The sequence below is a fragment of the Hylobates moloch genome, unplaced genomic scaffold, assembly GCF_009828535.3.
Source record: "Hylobates moloch isolate HMO894 unplaced genomic scaffold, HMol_V3 SCAFFOLD_1, whole genome shotgun sequence".
NCBI lineage: Eukaryota > Metazoa > Chordata > Mammalia > Primates > Hylobatidae > Hylobates > Hylobates moloch.
This window is the reverse complement of record NW_026652276.1, coordinates 72610347-72631730: the sequence shown is the minus strand read 5'-3', so window position 1 is coordinate 72631730 and position 21384 is coordinate 72610347. Positions and strand designations below refer to the sequence as shown.

The 21384-nt window shown below is 37.0% G+C and overlaps 1 protein-coding gene across 4 annotated transcripts in view; it reads left to right on the top strand.

Annotated features, from left to right (window-relative positions):
* The window catches only part of UBR3 (ubiquitin protein ligase E3 component n-recognin 3), a 270447-nt gene that overhangs the window by 83760 nt on the left and 165303 nt on the right, over positions 1 to 21384 (top strand). For all 4 annotated transcript variants that reach the window (XM_058441285.1, XM_058441287.1, XM_058441284.1 and 1 more), the window contains 3 exons: positions 5222 to 5401; positions 6146 to 6279; positions 14161 to 14247. In XM_058441285.1, the coding sequence (XP_058297268.1) occupies positions 5222 to 5401; positions 6146 to 6279; positions 14161 to 14247 (401 nt within the window). The remainder of the gene's footprint in view (positions 1 to 5221; positions 5402 to 6145; positions 6280 to 14160; positions 14248 to 21384) is intronic.

Below are 21384 nucleotides of genomic sequence, written 5' to 3'. Positions count from 1 at the left end.
TGTGAACAGTGCCGCAAAAAACATACATGTGCATGTGTCTTTATAGTAGCATGATTTATAACCCTTTGGGTATATACCCAGTAAAGGGATTTGCTGGGTCAAATGGTATTTCTAGTTCTAGATCCTTGAGGAATCGCCATACTGTCTTCCACAATGGTTGAACTAATTTACATTCCCACCAACAGTGTAAAAGCGTTCCTATTTCTCCACATCTTCTCCAGCATCTGTTGTTTCCTGACTTTTTAATGATCCCCATTCTAACTGGCCTGAGATGGTATCTCATTTTGGTTTTGATTTGCATTTCTGTAATGACCAGTGATGATGGGCATTTTTCATGTTTGTTGGCTGCATAAATGTCTTCTTTTGAGAAGTGTCTGTTCATATCTTTCACCCACTTTTTGATGGGGTTGTTTTTTTCTTGTAAATTTGTTTAAGTTCTTTGTAGATTCTGGATATTAGCCCTTTGTCAGATGGATATATTGCAAAATTTTTCTCCCATTCTGTAGGTTGCCTGTTCACTCTGATAATAGTTTCTTTTGCTGTGCAGAAGCTCTTTAGTTTAATTAGATCCCATTTGTCAATTTTGGCTTCGTTGCCATTGCTTTTGGTGTTTTAGTCATGAAGTCTTTGTGGCAAAATGGTGTTTTAAATTCATAATTGAGAAAACAAAATTTAGAAGTACCTGTTCTTTTAAAAGAATCTGGAGTCTCTTTTCTTCACCAGCTGATTTAGCTGTGCTTATTACATATGGTTTGCATTAGGCCTTTAAGGGAGAATATTTGGGAACAAGGTGAGTCTTAAACCTGCCTCCCATTTTTTTTTTTAATAGCGAGCTTTCCTCACTTTTTATATTCGTATCCTTACCTGCCTCATTCTGATGTTCACTCCCATTGTTCTATTGAAATCTACAAAATTGTCCATGACTCATGTAGCCATAGTCCTAGTTTTCCCAGAATAGCCTTAAGTTATGCCTGTTAGTCTGACGTAGTTATTAATACAATTTCTTTTACGCTCAAAAGCATCCCAGTTTATATGATAAATTATGTGGTTTACCCTTTTTGTAAACTACCTGTTGAGGAAGCCAGTGGTCATAGTTTAAACTTTACCTTGCTTAATTTTCAGTAGCATTTCACACTGTTGATTCTCTTTCTATGGCCCAGTACTCTTCTCTACTTGTCCTATCAATATTGGTGTTTCTTGGCACTTTGTCGTAATGTCTCTGCTTTTCACACTTTTCCCATATTTTTCTGAAACCATATTATATGGTATCAGTTGCTTTTTACATATGCTTCTAATGCAGTTAGTCTTTTCTGGAAATTCTTATACAAATTGAATTTTCAACAAGCTGAAATAAAGATTGTTAAGATCTTTAAATATAATTTTTTTTTAGCAGTAAATTACGTTATTTCCAGCCAAGGTCTAAAACTATCTTTGGAAGCCTTCAAACTTTGCCATACTATTTTTTCCTCCTTCAGTAGTAGCATAAGATATCATGATATATATTTACTGCTTTTCTAAAAGTATCATAAGCTTTTCCCATTTTTACTCTGAGTATTAGAATAAACCTTAGCTATACTGAACTACCCACAACTAGCCACAGATATTACAACAAGATCTCTGTACTTTATTTTTTAGCAGCCTCTATCTAGCCTTGGCTTGAATTGTTGTTAGAAGATATTTTAAAATTTTATCTATACTTTTAATAAATACAGGAGCTGATACAATGAGAATTTGGCCACAGCGATAGCTGAAGACTAAAGGGAAAAAGCCTTATAGTAGTATGTGATTCCTACCTTCTACTTTTACTTTTTTATATTCAATTTTATACCATATGCTTTGTGGTTCCAAACATAGCTCATAATTTTTCATGTCCCAGAAATGTTAGAATTTGTCTTTTGAAACAGTCTTTGTAAAGTGAAATCTAAAACCATGTGTTGCATGACATAGGAATGTCTGTAGATGCTCATAATCCCAGATTGCCTTTCCTCTCTGCATATCAAACTACTTATTGAACTACATTGTTTGGATGTCTATAAACACCTCAAACACACAACGTCCATAGCAAAGACTCATTATTGCTCCATTGATCTGGCTTCTTTTACATTATCTTGTGTGTGTGTGTGTGTGTGTGTGTGTGTGTGTGTGTGTATATATGTATGTACATGAGCACATGAATGTATGTTTTGATTCCACTGTCTAACTATCTAAACAGCTGTGCAGCCTAAAAACCTAGGAGTTGTCTTTGACTTCTTTTTACTCCTTGCAGATATAGCACACATTACCAACTCTGTCCTTCAAATCTTCTGAATATCTTTACATAGCCTCTTCATCACTGCATCTTTTTGCCACCACCATAGTTCAAACCATGGCCATCTCTAAGCCTCTTATCTCTAGTTGTTGTCACTCTCCTTCAGTCACTTTTTACATTACACTTATTATAATGTTCTCTCTCTGAAAACCCCCTAGTGGCTTTCCATTCTCTTCATGTGAACTCTGAAGTCCTGACACTGGTTTATAAGACCCTGTAGCCTCATTTGTACCATGCATCCTCTGTATTCTTTCTTCAAGTGATTCTAACGTTTTCTTAGGTATTGCTCCTTCTGCCTATAGCACCATCTCCACCATCACTAGTTTATCTAGTTAATCCTAATTCCTGCTTTATTTTATAGGCCTCAGTTTAAACTTCATTTCCTCAGGAGAATCTTTTGTTTTTTTTGAGATGGAGTCTTGCCCTGTCACTTAGGCTGGAGTGCAGTGGCACAATCTCGGCTCACTGCAACCTCCGCCTCCCGGGTTCAAGTGATTCTCCTGCCTCAGCCTCCCGAGTAGTTGGGATTACAGGTGCCCGCCACCACGCCCAGCTAACTTTGTGTTTTTAGTAGAGGTGGGGGTTTCACCATGTTGGCCAGGCTGGTCTCGAACTCCTGACTTCAGGTGATTTGCCCATCTCGGCCTCCCAAAGTGCTGGGATTACAGGCGTGAGCCACCATGCCCAGCCAAGTCTTTTCTTGAATTGTAGTCTAGCTTTATTTGTTCTTATGACTCCCTGTACTTTTCCCATTACAGCCCTTATCACATTCTGCCTTCTTAGATGTTAATCTCCATGAAGACAGAGATCATCTAAATCTTGATTTATTTACCACTTTATTCTCAGAGATTAGTTGAAAACTTGACCCTTAGTAGGTGCTTAATAAATATTTGTTGATGAGTGAATTGAATTTAACACTGAATCGTTGCTCTTTATATCTATAATGAGGAAAGTACCAGTTTGAGTAAAAATAGAAGTCCTAATCATTTTATTTCATTAATGATTCCAAGGCATTTGTTACAAGAACAGTAGTATTTAAGCAGTGTCAGGAAAATAGTGAGTTTGATTAATTATATTCTGCTTATTCATCCTCTGGTTTCAATTATATAGAACAGTGATTCTCAATTTTTAACTTTAAAAAAATCCCAACATTCCTTAGCACTGTTGCGTCCATATCAATGGCTCACTAGCTCAAAAGTGGAACAGTAGTTGTCAGTCATGGTCAGAGGTTAGTATAAATACTTTGTAAAAAGCCCCTAATCCTTACTTCCTCGTTGAGTTAGACCCTCTCTCGTCCATTGAGAAGTACTGAAAGCGAGTGTATTTAACTTCAGTGGGCACTGTTCTTAGATATTGTTAAACTTATTTAATATTTAGTAAAATAATTCTATGGACTGAAACCTAAGTTTAATGTGTGGAAGTTAAAAAGTGCAGTGGAGGCCCTCCTGACTGATGAGTATGACAGGTAGGTAGGTAGTTGAATAAGTTGGTTAAAGTGAGGAATCATTTAAAAAATGATAAGAACCGGGTGTGGTGGCACATACCTGTAATCCCAGCTACTGAGGAGGCTGAGGTGGGAGGACTGCTTGAGCCCAGGAGTTTGAGTCCAGCGTGGGCAACATAGTGAGACCCCCATCTTTGAAAAAATATATATATACGTTAAACATTGTATTTTAACTTAAAACACAGAACTGTGTGTTCATTCTCCAGGCTTTTAACTTTGGGCAAAGTATTTTCAGGATATGGTTTCCTTGACTGGAGTTCTCGCTCATCTTTTTTTATAAATAGCACATCTATAAAGCATCATCTGTGGATTCCAATTTTAATCTCTTTAAAATAGAGTTAGAATATAAAGCAATCTGAGTGTAAAATGTACTTATAGGCTTTTATGATTTTTCTGTCCCTAATTTTTTAGCTTTTTTTCCTGGCACTTGTTTTTATTTTATTGTCTCTCAAAAGCATATGATTCAATTTCTGTAATACCTCTCTGTGCTTTCGTATGTCATTAGTTCATATACTTTTGATCTAAATTGTGTAATTATGATAAAAAGAACAATTAGCATGAATAGAAACAAAAATTGACTCTAGGTAACCATACGCCCCAGCCTGTGTACAGGGAATGAGCTATGAGCCTTGAGCATTCCATGTATTATGGGTATTAATATGTTTTACAGTGGGAATGGAAACTTCCTAGTCCAGTGAGTCAGTGAAGTTGGAATAGGTTAAAGAGAGCGAATGCATATATACTAATAATTTTTAATGATAAAGATTTTGTACAAGCCTATCCTCCCACCACTCCCAACGATGTATTTAAACTTTGAGGATTTTTTTTTCAAGGCCTAAGAAGTTGGGGTGTGTGTGTGTGTGTGTGTGTGTGTGTTTCTTTTTTTAAATGTGTTTTTTATCTTTGAAATATTGTTTGCTAAAAATTAGATTGATGTATTTTTTGAATAGAAGAAAGCAATTAAATGTACATCTCTTGAAATCATACAGATTTGGTTGATAAGATGAAATGAGATTAATCTAGGGGTAAAAATTTTTTTATTGATTGCAACAGAAAATATTGCATTATATCATTAGAATCAAGAAAATAAGGTTTTATAAACATACAGCTACCTCAGTATCATGTCATATATTGGACATATGGTAATAATTGCTATAATGATGTGCTAAGTACTTTTTGTTAATGCTTCATGTAATTCTTTTAAGATGGATGTTTTTATTTTCCACTTTATAAATGAAGAAATTGATTCAGAGAGTGTAAATATTGTGCCTAAAGCCATATAGGTATTAAATGGAAGGCCAGGGTTTGAATTTATACACTTTGATTCTAAAGTGTATATATTCTGTATTATTGGTTAAGCTTTAAAAAAAAATCTTATGAAATTTTTGGGTTGTGTATGTCTTTTTTAGATGAAGAAAATAGTTTACATGTGGTAGTGAACTGTGGAGAAGCATTGCTGAAGAATAACACTTACTGGCCTCTTGTTAGTGATTTTATTAATATTCTTTCTCATCAAAGTGTGGCCAAGAGATTTTTGGAGGATCATGGCTTGTTAGTTACATGGATGAACTTTGTATCTTTCTTTCAAGGTATGAATTTTATGCCTTTGTTAATTTTTTGGTTTACAAAATTCCTAATGCTAAATTATTAAATATCAATTAAAATACAATAGCACATCATTCAGGCTACACATGAAATAGCTCATTATTTTAACTGGTATTTGTAAGTACTTTAATAAATTGTTCATAAAACATACCAAGGAGTTAGGAAAAATGTCAAATGATTGTAAAAGAAACAGGAGTATAACTTTTTAAGCATTTAAAAAAATTTAACTTAATTTTTTTATTTTTAGTAGAGACAGGGTCTCACTGTGTTGCCCAGGCTGGTCTAGTACTCCTGGGCTCAACCATTCCATTTGCCTCAGCCTCCCAAAGTGCTGGGATTACAGGGATTAGCCACTGTGCCTGGCTTTGAAGCATTTGTAACCATTAATCTAGAAATGTGAAATCTATTGTCTGAGAAAGATTCATAACACTTACGTAAAACTTTCAACTAACATCAATTCAAATTTTTTTGACTTTCTTATCAAAAGATATTCAGTTTGTTGCATGAGACAATTCATAAAATGTTTCTAAGAAAACGTAGTTTGTAAAAAATTCTGAAAGGACTAGATTGTTTCATTTTTAGGAATTTACTTATTTCTATATGTACTGTGTCAGTAATGCCACTTGTGTACATAAATGTGTTTGGGACTGGGAAATGTTGTACTTGATATTTAATATGAATGTGTGCTTCCACTTGACAAGGTTTATATCTGCTTTAATTTTTGCCAGGTATGAACTTAAACAAGCGAGAACTAAATGAGCATGTGGAATTTGAGTCTCAGACCTACTATGCTGCCTTTGCTGCTGAACTTGAGGCCTGTGCACAGCCAATGTGGGGGCTTTTATCACATTGTAAAGTTAGGGTATGTTGGAAATATTTTTGTTAATTTCTGTGTTTATTTAAGAAAAAGACTTGTGAAAATATTGGTTTGTTCATTTGTATATAATATGCAGTGTCTAATTTTGTTTCAAATTGAATTCAGCTTTATGAAAACTGACCCGAGACAGTAATTTTCATTCTTAGGCAGTTTGGAATTCATTATTATCAGATTTTTCCAGCCTGTTGCTATTGTGAACAGTCTTTGGAACTTCATTAGTCTCCACATTCATCTTTATTGTTTCATTTATTATCAGTTGCCTAATGCTTTTTGCCATTAAGGAGTAGGATAGTCCTCAGTATTACACTTTCAAGATTCCAAGGACAAAACAAGTATAATTTCCACAAACCTTCCAGTGGTTGTTATACAATGTATATTATAATATATAATATTATAAGCATTGGTTTGATGGGTCTCCGGAAACCTTGGGCAGTCCAGACAAATGGAATCCCCTGACCCTATTAAACTAAAGACTTGACTAAAATTTTGATGTATGGACACCATGCAGTTCCAGCCTGTTATCCTATACCAGTAATCATGCTGGACAAGATTTTGTAGTAGACATATTTTGAAGCCCTGGGTTCTAGTTTTGGCTCTGCCTCTTTCTTACTTGGGTGACTTGGTCAGCTCATTTAAAAATATTTGAATTTCTCAGTCTGTTTAATGACCTTTTAAAAACAAAGTGAAAGAGAAATGGGACAGTAAAGCCTGCTCTTTGTTATTGTGAAGCTCTCTTCCATCTACCACTTAAACGTATGTGTTTCTTTAAGTAGATTTATACTTTCTTTTGTTAGTTCAGCCATTCTCTAAATGCAGATGACTCACAGCCTTGTTACAGTCTTACTAGGTTCAAATTTCTTTCTTTTTTTTTTTTTTTTTTAGAGGGAGTCTCTCTGTCGCCAGGCTGGAGTGCAGTGGCACCATCTCAGCTTACTGCAACCTCCGTCTCCTAGGTTTAAGTGATTCTCCTGCCTGAGCCTCCCGAGTAGCTGGGATTACAGGTGTGCACCAGCACACCTGGCTAAGTTTTGTATTTTTTTGTAGAGACAGGGTTTCACCATGTTGGCCCTTTTCAAATTTCTAACAGGTCTGATTATTCATGTAGATCCCCTTGTAGGTACATGAATTTTCTCAGGTTCTGAATTAACTTTTAAAAAATATCTGTCCATACTATATTTCCTTTTGTGCCCTTTTTGTCATTTAATGGTATCTTAAATTATGTAATTGTCCATTCTGGAAACTTTCTTCCCTAGCTGTACTAACTGTGTTTAACCTGTAATCAGATACTAAGAATCTTTCATTCTAGAAATATTCCTCTCCTGCTTTTTTCCTTTATTTCTCGGTATTTTAAAAATATGGATTATTAAGGTAATTTCTTAACTGGTTTTCCTGTTTCTAGACTCTTTCTACTGTAATCTGTCTCAATACCAAAGTTACTTTTCTAAGCTCTGTATATCTGCCTCTCCTTTACTTAAAAATCATTCAAGTTCTCATCAGTCTACAGGATAACATCTGTTTTTCCTATGGAGACATTTAAAATCCTCCACAAGTTGCCCTCAACTTGTCTGTCATAATTCATTATCTTTTTTATTTTTATTTTTATTTTTTGAGATGGAGTCTCACTCACTGTCACCCAGGCTGGAGTGCAAACTCAGCTCACTGCAACCTCTGCCTCCTGGGTTCAAGTGATTCTTCTGCCTCAGCCTCCCAGGTAGCTGGGATTACAAGTGTGCACCACCATGTCTGGCTGATTTTTGTATTTTTAGTAAAGACAAGGTTTCACCATGTTGCACATACTTGTCTCAAACTCCTGACCTCAGGTGATCTGCCCACCTCAGCCTATAATTCATCTTCCTATACCCCCTCTCCCTCCATGCCTTTATTGGATTGATTATTATTCCTCAACATGCAGTGTCTTTTCTTGATTCCTGTGCTTTTGTTCAAGATAGTCTCTTTCTTTGGCAGATGGTCTTTCATTCTCTTTTGTTGGCTCAGTGTTTTTCTTGCATGAGACTTATCTTGGAAGCTTAAAAAATATGTATGCGTAAGCCCCAGTGTCAGAGGTTTTGATTCATTTGATATGCAGTGGGACCTGTGTAGTGATTCTAACCAAAATGAAGAACAATTAATGTTAACTCTTTGAAATTTTAAAGTTTTCTTAAAAAATTCTCAAGACTCAGATACATAATCTACTCATTTATTCCTCCAGTCAGGTTTGTTTTCATAGTGTACCTTGTTTAATTTCCACTGTACCATTTATCAAGAAACTGTCATATAATATGAGGTTTGTTTGTTCATTTATTCAAAAAATATATGCCAGACATTATTTAGATGCTTAAGTTTTTGGTACTGATCCAAATAGATATGGTTCTTGTTCTCATAGGGGAGATAAACCTTAAATAAGTAAACACATTGATTTACTTCACAAGCTTTTGTAAGTGCTCTATGGGAAAATAACAGGTTGTTATGAGGGAGAGTAATGAGTATGAGGACTGAAGATTTGAGTATCAGAGAATGCCTTTATGAAGAGAGAATATGAAGGACCCAGCTCTGTGAATATTAAATTGGGGTTGGTGTTGGTCATGGGGGAGATAAGAGGGAATAGCCTACCTTCAGTAGGAAAGTGATTGGTCCTTTTTGTTTGTTTTTTTTTTTTTTTTTTTTGAGACAGAGTCTTGCTCTGTCACGCAGGCTGGAATGCAGTGGCACGATCTCGGCTCACTGCAAGCTCCGCCTCCCGGGTTCATGCCATTCTCCTGCCTCAGCCTCCCGAGTAGCTGGGACTACAGGCGCCCGCCACCAAGCCCGGCTAATTTTTCGTATTTTTTTTTAGTAGAGACAGGGTTTCACCATGTTAGCCAGGGTGTTCTCGATCTCCTGACCTCGTGATCTGCCTGCCTCGGCCTCCCAAAGTGCTGGGATTACAGGCGTGAGCCACCGCGCCCGGCCGTGATTGGTCCTTTTAAGGAATTGGTGGCTGGAACCACAGAGTAAACAAGGTGGAGTTGGAGAGATAGGCAGAGATCAGATTATTATTGCAGGTATTCGCAGATCATGTTAAGGACTCTTGGATTCAATTTTAAGGAGAAGCCACTGAAGATTTTTAAGGAAGGGTTTAATGTGATCAGATTTACACTTAAAAGATCGTTCTATTCCTGGAGAAGACTGGATTTGAGCAGGAGTAGGGTGGGTGGGAAGCAGCAAGACCAGGAGTAAATAGACCAATTAAGATGCTTTGGTAAATTGATCTCACTTATATGTAAAATCTGAAAAAGTTGAACTTATAGAAGTAGAGAGTAGAATGATGATTTCCAGAAGGTGGGGCTGAGGGAGTGGGAAATGGGGAGATTTTGACTAAAGGGTACAAAGTTTTAGCTAGAGAGGAGGAATAACTTTTTGAAATCTATTGCACAGCATGGTGACTATAGTTAATAATAATGTATTTTACATTTCAGAATTGCTAAAGGAATAGATTTTTAATGCTCTCGCTACAAAAAAACGTTAAATGTCTGAGGTGATGGATATGTTAATTAGCTTGATATACCCATGCAACAATGCATGTGTGTGTGTATATATATATATCTTGAAACATCACATTGTACCCCATAAATACACGTATTTATCATTTGTCAATTAAATAAAAAGATGCTGTGACAATAGTCTAAACATGAAATTCAGGTAGCATATATTTGATATATATATATATTCAAAGTATATTTTGGATATTCAGTATGTATTTTTGAGGTAGAATCTACAGGCTTGGTGATGGATTGTACATTATTGATGAGAGAGAGAGACTTTTGAGTAACTGTGTATGGAAGTGCTATTTACAAAGGTAGTAAAGACTGAGAGAATGTCGAGTTTAGAGAGATCAGAATTAGCTTTAAATAGGTTAAGTTTGAGATACCCATGAAATGTCCAAGTAGAAATAGTGAATAGGCAGTTGGATATATGAGTCTCATGCTCAAAAAGTAAGTCTGGACTGAGGTTATACATTCTAGACCCTTCGGCATATAGAAGATATTTATCACCAAGGGATGGATGAGATTAAATAGGGAGAAAAGAGATGTGAACCCCGAAGAAAGAACTGATATTTAGATATTAAGGACAGGGAGAAGAGAAAAATCAGAAGAATGCCATGTCATGTATATAAGCCAACAGAAGATAGAGACTCAGTAAAGTGGGTTGATATGATATTGATACAAAAAGATCAATATTTTAAGATTATTCTGACTACTGTGTTTAGGATGAATTTGAATTATGAGGCTGAGGTTATGTTTATCTCTTTGATAATGAAAAATCATTGTTTCCGGGCAGTAGTTCATATTTCAGCTTTCAAGGCTAGAATTACAATGCAGTATGGTTCACCTAATCTATGAAATAAAGAGAACAGAGAGAAAACAGGCTCCTGTTGTCCTGGCAGTATCTGAGAGAGTAACTTCTCAGTTATAGGAGCGTCTGGTTCCTAGATAAGACATTCTCTTTGTGAGCACTTACACTGTGTGAGACATTGTTCTAGGCACTTTTCATATATTCTTATCTAACATTCATTGCATCTCCTATAAAGTACATGGCATCATTGTGTTCTTTCAGAGGTTAAATAACTTAAGTTCACATAGCTATAAGTAGACGCTGAATTTGAAAGCAAATTCATCTAATTTAAAAACCAATGCTCTTTATGACTTTGCTGTTATTGTTTTTAAAGCAAGAATGTCCAAAGCTTTTTAGCTGCAGTGCTGTCAGGGTTTAGAAGTATAAACTAGAAGAAACACTATTATTTATAGGAAAAAAATGTTATTTCTCTGTTTAAATTTTCCTAGTGTAAAATATAAAACTTAAGGATTAAGTAATTTAAAAGGAAACTTCACTTGATAAATTACTGTCTTTGTATGATTGTATGGAATGCTATTTGATTCTTGGGAACATTAAGGGCTAGTTAAAAAAAGTAATACTACCCAGATAGCTCAGGCAGTAGAGCATCATACTTTTAATGCTAGATTAACTAATGACATGAAGATTGGATAAGAGGATGACACGTTTCTAGAATTTTACTGATACTTGCTTTCTAAGGAGAAAAATAAGCTGCAAAATCTTCATCCAGTGGCAACTATAGGTTACTACGGACTTGATAGAAGATTAATGTGGTCTTGACTCTTCAGAGCACTTAACTATTTGTCAGACATAGTGTTAACCTATGATACAGAGCATTTAATGTACATCATTTCACTTGCCTCTTCAGAACAGTACTGGCAAGCAGGTTGTATTATGCTCATTTTTACATATGGAGAAACTGAGACTCATAAAATTTAAGTAATTTGCTTAAGGTCATAAAACTAGTAAGTTAGCATGCATACTGACTTTTTGGGGGGTTGGGGGGTGGTAGTAGTGGGAAGATAGGAAAGAGACAATCAGAACATGATTATTAAATATGCTGTATTTATGAATGGAATTAACTGGTCACCTTTTTAAAGACTCTTAGTACCTACTTGTCAAATTGTTCTCCAGAAGGGTGGTACCAGTTTACACTTGCGCGAAGAGCCTGTAATGGTACCCCATTGCCCAAATGCTTGATGAAATAGGAGAACTTTTGGTTTTAAAAGTTTATTTATCTGTGAGTTGCCTGCTACTTTAGTTTGGTTATGACAGATTATTTATGATAACTTATAAGTGCCATTAATTTGTTTTCAGTGAGAGGTATGGAGTAGAATGTATCAAATAATATTGTAGAAAGACAAATCTCATATAGCATAGATTAAAACAGGATGAGAATGTTAGTAAGGTGACCAGGTAAGTGATTTTGGTCTGGATTGTGGCAATGGAAATAAGCATGAAGCTATATTATAATATCAAGCAAGAATTGACAAGACATGGAGATGAGTAAGGTGAAGGAGAAATCAAGAATGAATGTGAGACTTTCAGCTTTTTAAAAAAGCATATTTATATAATCTACATAGGTAGCTGATGAGTTTAACCCATGTGGCTTTGATGCTTTCTGCACTTAGACATTATACGTTGAAGCCCCAAAATATCTTTTTTTAACTTAAAAAAAAGGAGATAAAATTCACCATTTAACCATTTTAAAGTATATACTATTCAGTGGTTTATAGTGTATTCACAAAGTTTACCACTACTACCACTGTCTAATTCCAGAGTATTTCCATCATCCCCAAAGGAAATTGCATACCTCCCAATTCCAACCTCCCCTCATCTCTTGGAAACCACTAATCTACTTTCAACCTTTCTAAATCTACCTAGTCTGGATATTTCATATAAATGGAATCCTATAATATGTGGCCTTTTGTGTCTGACTTCTTTCACTCAATGTAATGTTTTCAAGGTTCAGCTGTGTTGTAGCATGTATCAGTACTTCATTCCTTTGTCTGGCTAATATTTCATTTTATGGATATACAACATTTCATTTGTCCTTTCATCAATTGATAGATATTTGGGTTGATTCCACCTTTTGGCTGCAATGAATAATACTTCTGTGAATGTTTATGTACATTTTTCGTGTGAACATATATTTTCAATTTTCTGGAAATATACGTAGGAGTGGAATTGCTTGGTCGTATGGTAACTCTATATTTAACTTACCAAAGAACTGCCAAACTTTTTTTTTCTTTTTGAGATAGGGCCTCACTCTGTTGCCCAGGCTGGAGTGCTCATTGCATCCTTAAACTCCTGGGCTCAAGCAGCCCTTCCACCTCAGCCTCCCTCCCAAGTAGATAGGACTGTGAATGCACGCCACCACTCTTGACCAATTTTTAAAATTTTTTCGCAGAGACAGAGATTTGCTGTGTCCCAGCTAGTCTTGAACTCCTGGCCTCAAGTGATCCTTCTGACTTGGCCTCCCAAAGTGTTGCCATTATAGGCATGAGTCACCGTGCCCAGCTGCAAACAATTTTTCCAAGCAGCTGTACCATTTTACAGTCTCATCAGCAATATATGAGCATTCCAATTTCTCTACATCCTTCCTAACACTTTCTGTTTTACAGTTTTAAAATTATGGCCTCTCTAGTTGGTGTGAAGTGGTATCTCATTGTGGCTTTGATTTGCATTTTCCTATGATGTTGAGCATCTTTGTATGTGCTTATTAGTCATTTGTGTATTTTCTTGGGAGAAATGTCTTTTTAAATCCTTTGCCTGTTTTTTTTTGTTTGTTTTTTGTTTTTTGTTTTTGGTAAGCAAGCCTATCATTATTTCTATTTCTGTTTAATTTAGAACTCGCCTATTTTGGTGGATCTGTTTTACCACAAAACATTGTAGTTGTCTTTTACAGTACTCTTGTTTCAAGTGGCACACACATCATTTCTTCTCCCAAATTCTGTTGTAAGTCAGGGTATTCACAGGTTACTTACAGGCCACATATGCTTTGCCCTTTCTTTTTAATTGTGTAAAATATACATAACATTTACCACTAACTATTTTTAGCTGTAAAATTCAGTGACTTGAAGTACATTTACAGTGTTGTACAACTGTCGCTACTATCCATGTCCAATACTTTCTCATCAGCCCCAGAGAAACCCTGTACCCATTAAACAATGACATTAGGGAATTTATAATAAATTGGGGGGGAGGTCTCTTGAAATGGAGTCTGATTTAAATCTATTTAAAATCTATTTCTGCTTTCATTCATTTTTAGAAATGTATTGTGAAAAAGGAAGCATATTGACTTATTTAATTTTCATATTTGTCACTGGTTTATGAAGGGAGAGTTTCTTGAAATGGCAAATATAATCTTGAAAATCTATTATACATTTTACCATTTTATATATACACAATGCATATAATTACTTATAATTTAATGTTGCAAATATATGTATGTTCATATATTATAAATTTATTATATATAACTTACTATTTTAGGAAACTCAAGAATATACCCGAAATGTTGTTAGATATTGCCTTGAAGCTCTTCAAGACTGGTTCGATGCTATTAACTTCGTAGATGAGGTATGTATATTTTTTGATGTATGTAAAGACATTTAAGAAAAGTGTTAGATTTCATTTAATGTTGAAAATAATGAATACCTTTTCATAGGAGAGGGAAGGAAGTAATGAACATATTATTAGGCTTTGAAAAAGAGAAATCTAAAGGGGAGACTAGTTCTTTAGTTCTTTGACATTTAGGAGATTCTGGAGTGCACTAATATGTCTGCTTATTTCCTAGAGAAGAGTGGCATGATTTGTTTTTCCATTATTGAGTATATATATCTCGTTATTTCTCAGGAGTGAAATAGTTTCAGTTGAATATATAAAAGTGACAATGCAAATGTGAATAGGATAGGGGAGATTAATGAAAAGGGTATCACAACTCTATTAATTGGACAGTGTTCTGCTTGTCAGAGTAGGAAAAGATGGACTTGAACAAAGGTGATTAGTGTTAATAATGAGAAGAGCTGGCACAGGACATGGTATGTAGGAATTGAACAAGTAATTGCTTTTATTCGTTAGCCAAGTTTACCATCAGAAGCTCCTTCTATTCCTCTTATGAAGTAGGGTCAGAATATGCCATATGCAAAAGAAAGACTATGTTTCAGACAGCTCACCCCCACTTCATCTGATTTCTGAACCCTGGGCACACAGAACCGTTGCTGTGTGTTTGTGTGTGTATGTGGAGGGCAGGCAAATTTTATCTCTTGTGTGTGTGTGTTTTTTTTTTCTTTCTGTTTAAAAAATTTTTGACACAATCACAAATTTATTGAAAAGTTGAGCAAAGAACTTTCTATTCTTGAACCATTTGAGAGTTCAGTTGTTGACTTGATGCCTCACTACCCCCATGCATTTCAGTGTTTCCTGCAAACAAGGATATTTTCTTATATAGCCAGAATGCTACTATAAAAATCATTAATATATTATTAACATTTAATTCTTATAACTCATTCATGTTTTACCGGTTGTCCAATGATATCTTTTATAGAAAAAGGATCTGGTTCAGAATTGCATTTTGCATTTCGTTATCATGTCTCTAATCTCCTTCTGAGACATTTTCCCAGTCTTTCTTTGCATTTTAGGACAGTGGCTTTTTTTTTTTTTTTTTTTTTTTTTTGAGACAGAGTCTCACTCTGTTCCCCAGGCTGGAGTGCAGTGGCACGATCTTGGCTCACTGCAACCTCTGCCTCCCAGGTTCAAACAATTCTCCTGTCTCAGCCTCCTGAGTAGCTGGGATTACAGGTATGTTCCACCGTACCCAGCTGATTTTTTTTGTATTTTTAGTAGGGACGGGGTTTCACCATGTTGGCCAGGCTGGTCTGGAACTCCTGACCTCAGGTGATTCACCCGCCTCAACCTCCCAAAGTGCTGGGATTACCAGTGTGAGCCACTGCTCCTGGCCAGGACAGTGACATTTTGAAGAATCCCTCTCAATTTGGGTTTGTTTCATGATTAGATTCAGATTATTTATCTTTTTCAGGAATGTTACAGAAGTGATGTTGTAGTCTTTTCATCGCATCCTATCTGGTAGTTTGTGATTTGTGTTCTGTTACTAATGATGTTCCCTTTGATCACTTGATTAGGGTGGTACCTGCTAGACTCCTTCATCATAAAATTACCCTTTTTCTCATGTAATTAATAAAGTATTTTTTGATCCAGTTTTCAATTCATTCATTTATTTTTGTCTCTAGAGAGTCATAGTTTCTATTTTATTCAGTGGGTTATAAGCTATTACTGTTATTATTTGATGCTCAAATTATTTCAGATTTGGCCAGTGAGAGCCCCTTTAAGCTTAGTTTCTGCTTGTCCCATCATTTTTCGAGAACTTCCATGTTTTCTGGCCCATCAGGATGTTTCAGACTCATAGTTTCCCCACCCATTTCTGGAATCAATCATTTCTTTATGGATCCCTGGTTACTTTTAGTGTGGAACAGTATTTAGAAAAATCTTGGCCGGGCGCGGTGGCTCAAGCCTGTAATCCTAGCACTTTGGGAGGCGCAGGTGGGCAGATCATGAGGTCAGGAGTTTGACACCATCCTGGCCAACATAGTGAAAGCCTGTCTCTACTAAAAATACAAAAAAATTGACAGGGCGTGGTATCGCGCGCCTGTAGTCCCAGCTACTCGGGAGGCTGAGGCAGGAGAATGGCGTGAACCTGGGAGGCGGAGCTTACAGTGAGCCGAGATCGTGCCACTGCACTCCAGCCTGGGGGACAGAGCCAGACTCTGTTTCAAAAAAAAAAAAAAAAAAAAAAAAGGGAAAATCTAGGTGCTGCTTGTGCTCATTGCCATTGGGGTATCACTGCTCCCAGGACCTCACAGTGAACAGAGGAGTATATGTATATAAGTACATATACATATTTGCATCTATATTTTTCAGTCTATAGTGAAAGCTATGAGTTCAGACTGATATTTTTAATTCCAGTTTAACACTGGTAGGATTTATTCTAGTTTTCTTCAACAATGGGAAACCTGACTTCCATTATCTTTAATATATTTACTTATCTATAAATACATATTTATATATGACTAATCTCATATATAAATATGAGAAGCAACTCTCATCTCAGTTGCCTCTGTTTCCCCTGCATGGATGCCCTCTTTTCCTTGCTTTGACTCTGAGTTCTCATCCTATTCCCCCTTTTCCTACACGTGGACACCCTCCTTAACCTGCCTGGGCTCTGACCCCCCACTTTGGACTGCCCTTCTGTGGAGAAGCCCTGTCCACCCTCTTCGTGCTTGAAACTCCCGCACCAAGCTCTTCCTCTTTTTGGATGCCCTCCTCATTCTGCCTTGGCTCTGATGCCTCCTGCTCTTTGCACATGTGGATAATCTCCTTACCCAGCTTGGATTTTGATTCCCTATTCCAGGCTGGCCGCCTGTATTGTTGCCCTCCTTACCTCAGTCAGGCTTTGATTCCCCATGCCAGGTCAGTCCCCATTTGGAGGCCCTCCTCACCCAGATTGGCTCTGATGCTCTACACTGGGCTGCCCAGCTGTGTGGGTCCGCTTTGACTCTGTCCACATCTGATGCCCTATGCTAGGCCACACCCCCTATGCCTGAGCAACCCCTGACATCTCAGCCCCTCAGTTACCCCCAGCAGTTGCCCTCCTCAGTCTGAGCTCTGACTTCCCTCTCAGTTTCCTAACCTTTAGATGCTTATTTTTACCCTGCTCCCTCTCTTTACCTCCCAGTGGCTTTAGGAATGGTTTAGGAAGGGAAGAACCCCTTATTATCTTTAATTCTAATCCCTCCTGCCCTGAATTAATTTTTCTTTACCCCTCATTACCCCTCCCCCAAAATTTGTGTCAGCTCTTAGCCTTCAACCTAGATTTTGTACATTTGGATTTTGATTCTACCCTGACCAACTCACCTTGATTCTTTGCCTTGTCTGATTGTTGGTCTTTAGGCTTAAATTTTGTTTATGTAAATGGTAATGAGTCAGTCTTCAGAGAGAACATTGTCCAGTGTTCACGGAGCTCCATCCCACTTCCAGCCTGCTTCCCTCCTCCTTCACCCTGTCCAGGGTCAGTCCCTCAGCTGGAGCTTTTTATTATTATTATTATACTTTAAGTTTTAAGGTACATGTGCACAACGTGCAAGTTTGTTACATATGTATCCATGTGCCATGTTGGTGTGCTGCACCCATTAACTCGTCATTTAGCATTAGGTATATCTCCTAATGCTGTCCCTCTCCCCTCCCCCCAACCCACAACAGTCCCCGGAGTGTGATGTTCCCCTTCCTGTGTCCATGTGTTCTCATTGTTCAATTCCCAACTATGAGTGAGAACATGCGGTGTTTGGTTTTTTGTCCTTGGGATAGTTTACTGAGAATGATGGTTTCCAGTTTCATCCACGTCCCTATAAAGGACATGAACTCATCATTTTTTATGGCTGCATAGTATTCCATGGTATATATGCGCCACATTTTCTTAATCCAGTCTATCGTTGTTGGACATTTGGGTTGGTTCCAAGTCTTTGCTATTGTGAATAGTGCCGCAATAAACATACGTGTGCATGTGTCTTTATAGCAGCATGATTTATAGTCCTTTGGGTATATACCCAGTAATGGGATGGCTGGGTCAAATGGTATTTCTAGTTCTAGATCCCTGAGGAATCGCCACACTGACTTCCACAATGGTTGAACTAGTTTACAGTCCCACCAACAGTGTCAAAGTGTTCCTATTTCTCCACATCCTCTCCAGCATCTGTTGTTTCCTGACTTTTTAATGATGACCATTCTAACTGGTGTGAGATGGTATCTCATTGTGGTTTTGATTTGCATTTCTCTGATGGCCAGTGATGATGAGCATTTTTTCATGTGTTTTTTTGGCTGCATAAATGTCTTCTTTTGACAAGTATCTGTTCATGTCCTTCACCCACTTTTTGGTGGGGTTGTTTGTTTTTTTCTTGTAAATTTGTTTGAGTTCATTGTAGATTCTGGATATTAGCCCTTTGTCAGATGAATAGGTTGTGAAAATTTTCTCCCATTTTGTAGGTTGCCTGTTCACTCTGATGGTAGTTTCTTTTGCTGTGCAGAAGCTCTTTAGTTTAATTAGATCCCATTTGTCAATTTTGGCTTTTGTTGCCATTGCTTTTGGTGTTTTAGACATGAAGTCCTTGCCCACGCCTATGTCCTGAATGGTATTGCCTAGGTTTTCTTCTGGGGTTTTTATGGTTTTAGGTCTAACATTTAAGTCTTTAATCCATCTTGAATTAATTTTTGTATAAGGTGTAAGGAAGGGATCCAGTTTCGGCTTTGTACATATGGCTAGCCAGTTTTCCCAGCACCATTTATTAAATAGGGAATCCTTTTCCGATTGCTTGTTTTTGTCAGGTTTGTCAAAGATCAGATAGTTGTAGATATGTGGCATCATTTCTGAGTGCTCTGTTCTGTTCCATTGATCTATGTCTCTGTTGTGGTACCAGTACCATGTTGTTTTGGTTACTGGAGCCTTGTAGTATATAGTTTGAAGTCAGGTAGCGTGGTGCCTCCAGCTTTGTTCTTTTGGCTTAGGATTGACTTGGTGATGCGGGCTCTTTTTTGGTTCCATATGAACTTTAAAGTAGTTTTTTCCAATTCTGTGAAGAAAGTCTTTAACTGAAGCTTTTCTCAATCCAGTTTTCTTTGGTATTTGAAACTTCAGGAATTATTGTTGAAATAGTAGCATCACTAAGACAACAGTAAGATTGAACTGGGGGAAAATTATACACAAGAAAATGATATTTAAATTAATCATGCTTGGAATCAGGAGTGTAGTGAAGGACAATTAGAATCATGTATGACATACAGAGCAGCTGAACTCTAGGAAATAGTGTATCTGTTTTTCACACAGAAATATTTTTAGGAAGATACTGAATGTTATCAAAAATTTAAATGGATTCTTAAAAGAAGAGAAATTAAGTATAGAACGTAAGGAATCAAATAATATTTATTTATTTATTTTTTTTTTGAGATGGAGTTTTTGCTCTTGTTGCCTAGGCTGGGGTGCAATGGCACAATCTCGGCTCACTGCAACCTCCACCTCCTGGGTTCAAGCGATTCTCCTGCCTCAGTCTCCTGAGTAACTGGGACTACAGGCGTGTGCCACCATGCCCAACTAATTTTTGTATTTTTAGTAGAGATGGGGTTTCACCATGTCAGCCAGGCTGGTCTCGAACTTCTGACCTCAGGTGATCCACCCACCTCGGCCTCCCAAAGTTCTAGGATGACAGGTGCAAGCCACTGTGCCTGGCCCATGTCATGTTTTTATATGGTGCTTAAAGATTTTATTATTCCTCCTTTTTTTGTCATTGGGAAGTGGAGATGCAGAGATATTAAATGACTTGCCTATTGTTATGTCGCAAGTTATGGTACTTCTGGGTCCACAGTCCACATTTTGGAACTCCTTGTCTGGTAGTGTTTTAACTGTATTGGTTGTTGGCAGTGGAAAGAGCTTTAACGTAGGCAGATTTGAGTGAAAATTGTGGCTCTGCCATAATTCAACTAGCTATGTGGCCTTGGACAGATTTTTTTAAGTTTAATTTTTAATATATTTTTACTTTTTTTTTTTTTTAACACTGCTGAGCCCATTTCCTCATCTATTGAAGGTGATAATATTAACCAGTAAGGATTGACTAAGAGGCACATATTACATGTGTGATAAACATTAGTTCTTCTTCCATCCTTGTGGATGGATGTCAGAAGTTATTATGGTAATCTAGTACAAATCAAGCAAATAATTTTTTTTTTTTTTTGAGACAAGGTCTTGCCGTCTTGCCCAGGCTGGTCTTGAACATTTGGGCTCAGGTGATTCTCCTGCCTTGGCCTCCCAAAATGTTGAGATTACAGGTGTGAGCCATTGTGCCTGGCCAATAATATGTTTTGAACTGAAGTAAGCCAAATCAAACAATCATATAGAAACAGGGGATGGAATACATTTTCCTATAAGATAGGCCATTTAAGAGTTCTTAAAAACATGATATTGTGTAGGGCAACAATTGTGAGTTTGTAGCAGGGTGGGTTTGGCTAGAGTCCTCTGGTAAGAGGAAAGTAGAACGTGCATTCATCCAGCAAATATTTATTGAACGTTTACTATGTTGTAAACATAGGGGATACAGTGATAAAACAGTCCCCGACTTAAGGAAGTGGAAAACAAGTATATGGTTAATTTGATTCCTGTGCTTCTGTAAAGTTGTGACCAGGTACTATGTGGGAGCATAAAAGGGAGCACCTGATTTAGCCTGAAGAACCCAAGAAAAGCTTCTTAGTAGAAGTGTCAACTGAGCAAAGTCTTAAAGATACATTAATCCAGTGGGAGAAGGGATATATAGCATTTGGGGCAGGGGGAATAGTGTATACAAAGGCACAGAAGCTTAGTAAGTTGGGGTACTACCTATGGTGCATGAATTTATGTGACAGAAGATGAGGCTGGAAAGGTAAGCTCTTTCTTCTCAGGAGTTGGAAGGTTATCAGGAGGCTAAAACCATAGGGAGTCATTAAAAGATTGTGAGTGGAAGAAGTTCAAGATTAAATTAATGTTTAAGTAAGACCACCTTCTGGCAGCATATAGAGGGTAATAGAAGATATTTTAGTCAAGGTTCTTTTAATGCAAGGGGAAAAAATAATTTAAAGCAGCCTGAGTTAAAGAAGCAGTAATTTCATGTCTAAAACACCAAA